An 11,120-nucleotide genomic window follows, 5' to 3' on the forward strand; every position below is an offset into this window, starting at 1 on the left:
CAAAGAAGAGTTCACTTCATAAGACCGAGGACAAACATCAACTTACCCCGTACCTTTATCCAGAATGCCGAAGTAATTCACTTCGCTTTCCGGGGGGGGGTAGTGATGGAGTACGTACTAAACAAGCCCAACAGCAGTAAAGCCCAAGAAAGAGTATCAGTTCGGCATGACTAAAGAGTTCAGTTCGGCACAACCAAAGAGTTCGGCCCCAGCCTACAGCTCGGTAAAAGCCAACCAATCAAACTCTGCTCTCAGGTCGGCATCAAGCTCTACTCTCAGATCGACAAAAGCTGCTCGGCAATAATTCAGCAGTTCGGTCTCAGTATTCGACCGAACTGGGAGATAGTGGACTCATGCAGAACCTCCACGACCTCCACTACACCCACGATCTGTTTAGTGGTGTCAAGCAGTCATTAACTCATGCAGGATAGTGGACCCATGCAAGATCGCCACGATCTCCACGACATCCACTACCTAGTAAATAGCTGCATGCCACGATCTTGGTCCTTTGTATAAATAGAACCTAGATCAGATAGATAGGGTTACATTCTCTCGATCTCTAGAGATAAAATACAAAATAGCAAGTCTGTATTGTAAGCTGTAGAAAACAGATCAAGCAATACAACTCTGCCCTCTTTTCTTCCCGTGGACGTAGATTTACCTCAGTAAATCGAACCACGTAAATTCTCTGTGTCGTGATCTGCATTTTCCTGCATTCATCACTAACATCAAATTTTCGCCGAGCCATCATCTAAGAAAGTCCTAAAAAAGATATAATTCGATGTAAGATCTTTGTATTTAATTATGATGTTTTAAAACCGACCTCACTAATCATTGTTATATCATCCATCCGAGAATTAAGGAACCAAAATGGTCCTTAAATAATATATTAATCCTAGTATTTTTTTTATTTATTCTTTCTCTTGTTTTCCATGAATAAGGGAACCAAGGGTCCCTAGAAATATTTATATATGTACTTTTAGCTAAAATTATGTTAAATATGGTTTTATAGTGATATGCATATTAAGCAATAGTTAGAAACATTCATGCATATAAGACATTCAAATTTGATAACCGTGTCCAGCAAATTTTAACATGTTAAACATGTGCAGTCTTGGGAAGTTGCAAGGATTTATATTAGTACTACAAAACAAGTAGCACCACACAACCTAGCGTTATCTTTCGAACTACTATAGAAAAAAAGAGGACAAACACAAAAAACAGAAGTAAAGGACAATTAATATGAAAAAAAGAGGACAAACACAAACACAAAAAACAAGTAACTTTAGCGTTATTTTCCAAACTCATCAATTAAGGAGTGATTTCACAATAATCACAAAAAATACAAAAAACAAGCTACCAAAGTATACTAAGGTTATTGAGAGAGAGGGATGCATGCGAATTATTGAGGTTTGAAAAATAATAGTAGTCTCTGCACATGATGGGACCATATATATTCCAAACACATATAACGTGTGACGCATATGGTAGGGTTTGACATGCATAAATATTTGAGAATTATTGAGGTTTGATATTCATACAATTTTAAGAGCTACAGTCTATCTCTCTCCCCCTAAATAGTTGATGAGTGGGAAAAAAAGGATATATGTGAGAAAAAGATTACTTGTCAAAGCACTTTTAAGATATCAAAGAGATAGTGTAGGCCAACCCTAGATTATGTATTAATGAAGGCTGGGCAATACCAAATTAAAGAAGAAAAATGGGTGGGTCCCCATATATACACATAAAAAAAAGGACTATCTAATAATGTGTTTTAGTTTCATTTCATATAATACCACTAATTTAGCATGCTATTACACTATATTTCTTATCTAGTTATCTTACACCATTTTATTTTCTTCGTAAATGCAGCCCATTTGATTTTATAAATAATTTAGACTCGATAATGAAAAACAATTTAATTGGTGTGGCATTTCTTCACCAACTAATAAATTGATGGTCCAAGTCATCAAGGGTGCTTGTCGGTAAATCTCAAAAGAAAATTTGGGTTATATTATAAATTTATAATCCTCAATATTTAATTTTAGACTTTCGATAATGTCTCGGCCCATTATAAAGTGAAGCCCATTAACTCTATAAATGTTTCTTGATTTTTAACTTCTGATTTTTCACTCTAGCTAGATTTTGAAAAACCACTTTTGATGTAAAGCATTTAATCCTCATATTACAATTATATGTAGTAATTTCATAATCCTGAGAATAATTATTAGTCAATAATTTATAAATGACAGCTTCTGCAAATATGGCACTTTAATTTTCAAGATATCTCATCAACCATCAAATTAAAAGAACTTAAACGAAAAAAAATATACACATAACTCAAAAATATTCCTAATATGAGCAGTCATTCCATAGATTGTTATGACGCTGGACTTGATTGTGCAAATTAATTGTATTTAATTAATTATAAGTGAGTTTTTGTCTTTTATTAATTTTATTCCCCAGTATCCTAATCTATTCATCCCCATCTAGGCCATGATTAAGATTTAATCTTTGTGTATTATTGTTGTTTTTTGCTAGCAATTTATTTCATTTATTTCGGTGACTGGGGACAATTTTTTTAGGGGCAGCCCATTTATTGCCCAAGGAATCTGTTGGGCTAGGCCCATCTAATTAGCACACTTGCTCGGTCAAATTTAATTCAATTGAACTCATTCTAAATCAAATCGTATTAGTTTGATCGTAAAATGGGTCTCCTGTTTTTAAATATGTGCACTTTCCATTTCCATCCGTTCCATAAGTATTTTTATTTATGGAAAGTTATCCAAATTTCCCTATATATCAAGTTATTTACCAGTATTAAAACACTAATAGCAATGGAGGCCTATATATGTGCTTTACGTGATATATATACGCTGCCTTTTCTAAACAATTCATAGTATTTCAATGCGTTTCTTATATCCTAAGATTTCCTTTATGATTGTGCACAAGTTTTTAGAGTTATATGAAATTTAATACCTAATTTTTGTGGCCATGTGCAATTTTAGACCTATTCCACTTTTAGGAATATAAAGACCAAAATTTAACAATGGTGATATTGGACTCGAAATTAATCGAGGTCTTTTGAATCCAATAGTTTGAGTTGTCCTTTTGTGTTGTCAAATCCATTGTTGAATGTCCAAAATGACAACTTCAGTTGTCCTTAAATCTGAACCTAGATCAGTTAACATATATCAAATATCCAATGTTTAAATTGATGACATCAAAGAGACATTAAGCTTCAAAAGCCATAATCAATTTTAGATTTCAACATTACATGAATATCGAAATCTCGAATCCAATATCATTCAAAAATTTAGATAGGTCTAAATTGTAAAATAATTTATAGGAGTACTAAAGTTTGGTCTTTATTGCTACTTTTTATAATTGAGGTCTAAATTGCAAGTCATGTCAAAGATTGAACATTAATTTATAGATACTCCGTTTTTATAATAGTAATATAGTAGTAATTATTTTTTCTTGCATTCATTGTGTTGCAAGATGCATAAAATCAAAACTGAAATGGAGTCCTACAATTGGAATATGGATAACCCAAGAGAATGTCTTGTCGTAACATTGATTTCACGATGGATGGATCTTCTGTTGATGTGGCACTAATGAAGAAGACGATTCATCCAAAAAGGTTTTTTTCTAAAATGGAAATCATATGATGTCAGGCATTGGCAAAACTACTTATGCCAAAAAAATTATCCTAGATGAGGAAATATTTTCCAATTTTGATCATAGTGTTTGGATCACTCTAGGACCAAGTTATGAAGCAAAAGATATCTCAATAGATATTTTAGCACAAATATATCCTAGTGAAGATAAAATACAAATGAAAGAAGATGATGAGTTAGTCACAAAGTTATGTGAAGAATTATCTAGTAAGAGAATCTTGATTGTGATGGATGATTTATGGAGCAAAGAGCCCTTGCATCATTTGCAAACATTATTCCCTAACATCAAGGCAAAGCTTTGGTGACAACTAGGTTGAGAGAAGTAACTCAATGGGGAGAAGATGATATTGTTTATAAAATTCGGTTACTAAATAAAGAAGAGAGTTGGTGTCTTCTTCGTCAAAAGGTGTTTCCCGAGGGAGTGTGCCCGCCTGAGTTAGAGAAAGCCGGGTGAAAAATTGCAGAGGAATGTGATGGTCTTCCACTCCTAATCCTCAAAGTGGCCGAACAATTGCTCCAAGAGGATAAAGATCCGGAGTTCTGGAACCTTGTAGCCTCTGGGAAAGAAACTTCTGTGTTTGCGAACGCACAAGATGAAATATCCGAGGCATTACTTCCGAGCTACAAGAGATTGCCACAACATCTAAAAGCACGCTTCTCTACATGGGAGTTTTTCGTAAATGTTGTGACATCAGCGTATTCAAGGTCAATGATAAGTTGGTTGCTGAGGATTTTCTCGAACATATTGTTTTCGAATGTTTACTTGGCCTAGAGAGTGAGAGTGTCATTATGATCCATTGGAACACCCTCGGTTCCCTCATAAAGAGTTGTCGCCTCCATTCTGTGTTTTGGCATCTATGCAACAATGAAGCCGCAAAGAATGGCTTTTTTCATGCAATCAATAGTTATGACGACTGTTTCGTGGAAAACATGAAGAGTCAACGCAGGTTATGCATTCGCAATAGTGCTTTGTTGGGCTTCAGAGATGTACACGCCTCAATGGAGTCTGTTGCAAGTGCACGTTCTTTTTTATGTGTGAGTCCACCTCATCAATATATCCGGTCCCGTAAGTTTTGGCTTGAGGTTGCTTAGGGTTTTGGATGCCCTAGCAATCCGCCAATACCAGTTCCCAGTTGAACTACTTCAACTGAGATACCTTGCCTTGACTTGTTACGGCAGTCTGCCTACATCAATATCCAAGCTTTGGAAGCTTCAATTCTTGATTGTGAATCGGTACATGAGCACCAACACATCTTCGCTTTTGCCCATGGAAATTTGGGACATGAAGGAATTGAGGCATCTTCAAATCATGGGGGGGGGGGGGGGGGTCACATACCTAACCCTAATTAGGGATACGAATTGAGCTAGCCTCCGATGATGAAGGCGATTCTTCCTTCACTTTCTTGAACAACATTTCTCACATTTCCGGACTAAAGTCACTTAAATGTGTCGTTGTAAATCCTCAATTCGGATCGAAGACGGTTCATCCACCTCCACCAATGTTCCCATCAAGCCTTACAAAGTTAACCTTGAGCGGTTTTGGATATCCTTGGGAATACATGAGTATCATTGGTAAATTGCCAATTGAAGTGCTCAAATTGAAAAGTTATGCATTTCGAGTTCCAGTATGGGAGATTAATGAGTTACCTTATTTCAAGAACCTCAACTTTCTTCTAATTGAAGATACAGATTTGGTGCATTGGAAGATCAAAGTTCCTAGTTTCAGGAAAATTTCAATGTCTTAGGATAAGACATTGCTACAAACTGAAAGAGCTCCATATTATCTTAAATTTGAGTAATAAAGTGGAGATAATAGATTGCAGTCCTTTCACCGTGAATTGGGCAGAGCAGATGAGGCTAAAAGTATTGCCATTCCAATTGCCAACCCAACTTTCTTGGATTGGTCCAAAAGGTTAGTCATTTGATTTTTATGTATTGCCATTCGTGAGCATCGTTCTCGTTTACTCCATGTTAGCATAGTTGTATGTGTTTTATCCATATAATATGACTATATTGTCCATTAAATGTTTTCTGTTATTTCTGCTCTAGAAGAATGAGAATTGCAGTGCTTCTTCAAAGTGTAACAAGTTTGCTTGATTTCAGTAATTGTTTGCACCATGGGTACTACCGGTTTGTGTTTAGTTTATTTTTAAACTCTTAACAAAGTTCTTGATTTCAACAGTTATTAGGTAATTGAGCTTGTTTTGAATTGTATAAATATTAACAACAGTTATTCAAACAATTGTAACTTGATTTCGTGTGCTTTTGTAATATCTTGGGATACAGGTACTTCATCGACACATCACAACTGTCGAGTAACCCCATCACCAGGCGCGATGGTTACGTCTCGACCATGCCACCAAGCCACACATTCTAGCTATCTACAATATTGTGTTTGAGTCAAATCGAGTCTTTCCTTTTATTAGCATTATTTTATGTTATTTAATAAATTGTTTTGTATTGAGTCAAGTAGAATTATAAGCTTTATTTCGGGTTTTCTTTGTCGGTTGTTTCCCGAAATGTAAAATATAGTCGAACCGCATAGGGTCTAGATTCTTATAAACAGGACTATTGTATTTTTATAATCATTCAAGAAAACAATACTAAGTTGTCTATTCTCTTCTCTAAAATTCTCAATACTCATAACTAGGGTCTGAAACACCACATTATATGAGAATTTGTCATATGATTTACTCCCTCCGACTTGGACGTGTTCACCTTATCATTTTAGAAATGCCCGGTTTTAATTCTCGCAAGATTTGGGATACTGTTTAAATGGGTAATGGAAGGTGTTATAGCATGTTTAGAATCCAAGAATAAGCCTCCAGATATGCATATGAAGTTACTGTATCCATACACTGTTCACGAGGAAATGTCTACTCTGTCCCTCTTGAATTCACAAATTTAGTTCTTGCTACTCTAATTCCTTCCTCCACGAAGAAATTGCAACAGAGATATTCTCAAATTTACCATAATCAACACCAAACTAATAACCACAATCAATGACCCATTCTCAATTGTTTAATCAACTCGACACCAATCTCCTCATCAAGCTCACCTCCCTCCACCGGAGCCTTGAATCTGTCTTGGATGAAAAGTTTTTCGGCGTCTCAAAATTCTGGATGAATCTTACAAGGAATTTTGTCGAGGATCGACGGTTATAAGTGGAGAGGCGACACCGCCTCAGTGCTGCCAGAGCTTTTGGGATAAGCTCAGCAACGCTGCGATCTTCTTATTGGGCTCCCCGGTTCTCCTCTCCGGATTTGCGGCGGCGTTCTTACTCGGAACCCTCACGTGGCGCGCCTTTAGCTACTCTGGGTTCCTTCTTGATAGTGTCCGCCGACAAGGAAAGCGGAGCAATAGCTTAGGGATTTTCGAGTTTGACATAATTTGGGGAAAGTACAGCTTTTTGGTGGGAAACGAAAGTGTAATCTCACCTTCATTTCTGGTGTTCCAAAATATAAAAACCACCTCTGAGCCAGTATTTGGTGCGGGCCCTATGATATTTCTAGGGGCTTTTGTTGGTATATAATCAATGAATGTGAACACGAGTATTCCTCCATAAATTGATCTATTTTTTTGGTATATCCAAGAAAGTGAACGAGTCCTAATTAGTTAGGGCATGAGTTTTAAGAAATGTAAGGAAAATGAATTGAATAAATTAGTGAAATATAAGTTTCACTTATATATATTACTTTTATAATAAAACATGACTCTTATTACTTTTATAATAAAACATGACTCTTAAGTTGGGACGAAGGAGTACTTTTTTATTATTGTTGTTGACTATTTCATTGCAGCAAGATCTGTCCCTCCGTAGCCAACTGCACTACGCCCCTGCGGGCAGTTGTTGACTATTTCAAGTATAAGTAGTAGTAGGATACATTTCTCAGAATTCACCAAATAATTTCCATATATTGTACTATAAAAAAAACTTGCAATCACTCTACTTGTCTCATAGGTTCACTTGTCGAGGTAACAAATCAAGATCCGAATCCAAACACATATCTAATGATATAATTATAATTTCATTCGTGTTTGAAATCCAAGTATAGATGTCGAACCCATAGATCGGTTCAAGTTGTGCCAACATCGATGAGGAATGAACACAAAAAAGTCTCCAACCCATGGGTAAATCTTGTGATTAGTCCTTACAGCTGGAAAATGATAATTAAGTCGAACACAAAGAAATAAATCATAATTTTCTCAATTTCATGTAACAAGCTTCCACCAAACCAAACACCATCTTTTCGAAAACCATCTCAACTAAATTATTGGGGTATGTTATATATTTCATGAAAGTCCACAACGACGGAATCAGCTTACTGCAAACCTTACAGGTGAAGCTTCAGACAAGAAGTATGAAGATATTGCCAAGTCTGCATGTCAGGAACTAACAAGTAACAATGGACCCAAATGTAGTTTCAGATTCAATGGTAAGAGAATTGGTAGAGATAAAATGAAGAGACTGAAATCAAGATTCTCCTCCTTATCATAGACATATACCATTGGCCGTTGTATAAGGTAAAAACAAACCCGGTTGTTCGGATACACGATCCTTTGGACATCAAATTGATCTTCCAACCATGCGTAAATTGGAATATCATTGCATATCACAGAACTATACTGTATTAGACAAACTGGTTTTCATCAGATTGATCTAAAGAAATCAAATCAAACACAGCCTCCACTTTTTTCTGATAGGCAAATGAATAGAAATTTAAAGATCGCGTCATGGTACACTAGAGGATAAAGCATCTTAACATAATCTAAGAACAAAAAACAGAAAGATAGATAGGAAATGTGTAAAATTTGTTAACAAGAATGGTTGTCTTCATATAGTTTTGGGCCTTTTGGTACTAGTAGAGGCTGTAGAGCATAATCTGCCCATCTATGATAGAGTATCATGTAGGACTTCGAACCAAAATTCCAAGGTCAGCCACTATAAAACAGGGAAGAGGCATAATCATAAAAGACATCAAATGCAGAGAGAATTTTCAAGTCATCATATCTGTCTCGGGTATATTGTTTATTCAGGTAAGAGTCCTTTACGATTAAGGTCAAAATGATTAATTAAGATCACAACTAGCTAAAATACACACATAAGTTATAACACAGTGGACTTGCATACAAAGTTAAAGTAGCGACTAGAGAGCAGCACAAATTAATTAATATGCATAGTCCCTCAAGGCAAAGTTCATTTGGAAACTAAACTAATTTTCATAAAATAAACAGTAGAGGCAGCAAGTGACTTACAACCCAGTTAATCCGCCATCGTTTAACCGCAGACCACTGTCACACTGCTTAATCTACAACACACCTTCTTCAACCTGCTGGACTCTTAAACACCAAGCACTTTGAGTCGTTGAGCAAAACATCATGACTCCTGACAAAAACCGTCTGTCATCTCAGGCCCACAACAGGGCCTTGACTGGTGGAAGAACTGATGTTGTTACCACAAGCCAGTAGGTTCTAACTTAACGTCAGCTTTTGAGATTCTGTGAGGAAGATCCTTAACTCACAGCTCTGATTGTCTCCTAATTTTTCGTCATTTACAGCTAACAAGAAATTCAAAAGGTTTTATCAAGCAAAATACCAAATAACTGGAGTTGCTGATAGCTTAACTGTGTAAATCTGATGGTAGCAACCACAAGTTCAGCATTATAGTCATATTATGTAATAACACTACATATTTATATATGCTAGGGGTTAATCGAGCTTGTAAAAATATGGAGTAATAACAATGAGTAAATTACGAGTTAATCCGGCAGATGAAAATTCATCCATCATAACAAATCAAGTTCAGGACAAGTAAATCATCAAGTGTTCTTAGAATTGAGGATAAAATACAAACTTTCTAGTAAACTAGGCAAAAGAAAGCAGCAAAGGAAGTAAATCATCATGATTAACAAAGACCAAAAACAATAGAATTAAGCAGCTTCTCATTTGTCAAATTAAACAACCAAGAAACTGCAATTAGAGTTGAAAGACTAAACAAAGTGAACAGTGTTTGTATAAAATAAACCTTGTTCAAACACTAGGTGAAGCTACCAATAATGGTCAGTAAAGCACCACTAATTCACAAACAGAATCATCATCTACTCATACCCTCAGAATCTGTAGCTTGTTCGAAAACGCAATCGCCACCCAATCCGGCTGCGAGGACGACCACTGCAGCTGCTCAATCTCCGCCCCGGCAGTGTACGCCAGAATGGGGTCCAACCCGCCCTCCACCGGCTGCCCCATCGACGAGAGGTCCCAAATCAAAGCCTGCGAATCATCCCCCGCCGTGCAAATGTGGCAGGAGCTATGCGGCGCCCACGCAATCGCATTCACACCTGCCTGATGCCGCTGCAGCTCCACCACCGGCAGCGTCGGGAAGCGAATATCCAACACCACGACCTTGCTACTGTCCATTATGATTGTCGCCATGTATCTCGGATCCTGCTTGTTCCAGCCGAGCCGCACCAGCGGCGTGTCCGGCTCCGAGCTCTCGTAAATTATAGTCGAATGCTCCTTGTCGCGGAGATCGAAAACCCTAACCGAGCCGTCGGCGGAGACAGACGCGAAAACGCCAACGCCGCCCCAGGCGATGTCGTAGACCTCCTTATCGTGCGCGATGAGCTGCGTATCGACCACCTCCTTCTCGATGTCCCAAATCGTGCAGGTGGTGTCGATGCTGGAGGTCCCGATCCGGCGCGGCTCGGCTTCGTTCCAGTCGAAGGAGGTGAGCGGGCCGGAGAATTCGCTGTTGCGGTTGTTGTTGAGGAGGCACTTGAGCTCGACGCGGCGGGAGGAGGAGTCGGAGTCGGAGATCTGCCAGAGGCGGAGGAAATCGGAGGAGGAGGCGAGGAGATCGGGGCGCTGGCAGTCCTTGTCGGGGACGAAGATGAGCTTGGTAGGGGGGTAGGGGTGGTCGAAGGAGATGGCGGAGTCGGAGCGGATCTCGCCGGTGTAGTCGTCGAGCTGGACGATTTCGACGCGGTTAGGGAACTGCTCGAGGAGGCTGGCGATTGCGAGGCGGTATTTCTTGTCCTTGCGGACGCTCCAGTTCATGGCGTAGATGTGCCATGGGGCTTCGTAGGTGTAGATTTCCGAGCGGCGCTGCTGCTCGTCCGATCCGTCTTGGTTCGGATCGCTGCTCGCACCCATTTTCGGCGCGGATTTGGCTCTCTCTATCTATTTCTATCTCTTCACTCTCTGATTGTGGATGCTCACTGGAGAAGAATTGCCGCACGCGGGGGTTGTACCCTGACGTACTACTTAATTTCCAGTCCACAGATAAATAATCACGGCTGAAAAACCCAATTCGATTTTCATGTATCCATTTTTAGGTCAACCCATTTTACAGTAACACCCTTATTTCGAAATATCCCCGCAAATAAGTAGGATTAAACTAAATTGACAAGGACAGAGTGGAGTATTAAATTACAATTCTTC

At 38.3% G+C, this 11,120-nt stretch overlaps 1 protein-coding gene across 3 annotated transcripts; it reads right to left on the bottom strand.

Moving 5' to 3' along the window:
• Positions 1-7,692: 7,692 nt before the first annotated feature.
• On the bottom strand, positions 7,693-11,120 carry LOC121745548 (WD repeat-containing protein LWD1-like). 3 transcript variants are annotated; one of them, XR_006038850.1, is made up of 3 exons: positions 9,789-11,120; positions 8,937-9,066; positions 7,693-8,622 (listed from the first exon to the last, which is right to left on the bottom strand). XR_006038850.1 is itself a non-coding variant. In XM_042139502.1 (2 exons), exons 1-2 carry the CDS (start codon positions 10,830-10,832, stop codon positions 9,058-9,060), a joined length of 1,053 nt encoding a protein of 350 aa, XP_041995436.1. In that variant the 5' UTR covers positions 10,833-11,120; the 3' UTR covers positions 8,822-9,057. The 3 variants fall into 3 exon arrangements, 2 of the variants coding, with proteins under 2 accessions (XP_041995436.1, XP_041995437.1); XM_042139502.1 differs by lacking the exon at positions 7,693-8,622 and having other exon boundaries at positions 8,822-9,066; XM_042139503.1 differs by lacking the exon at positions 7,693-8,622 and having other exon boundaries at positions 8,822-9,238; positions 9,789-11,116.

The sequence above is a fragment of the Salvia splendens genome, chromosome 8, assembly GCF_004379255.2.
Source record: "Salvia splendens isolate huo1 chromosome 8, SspV2, whole genome shotgun sequence".
NCBI lineage: Eukaryota > Viridiplantae > Streptophyta > Magnoliopsida > Lamiales > Lamiaceae > Salvia > Salvia splendens.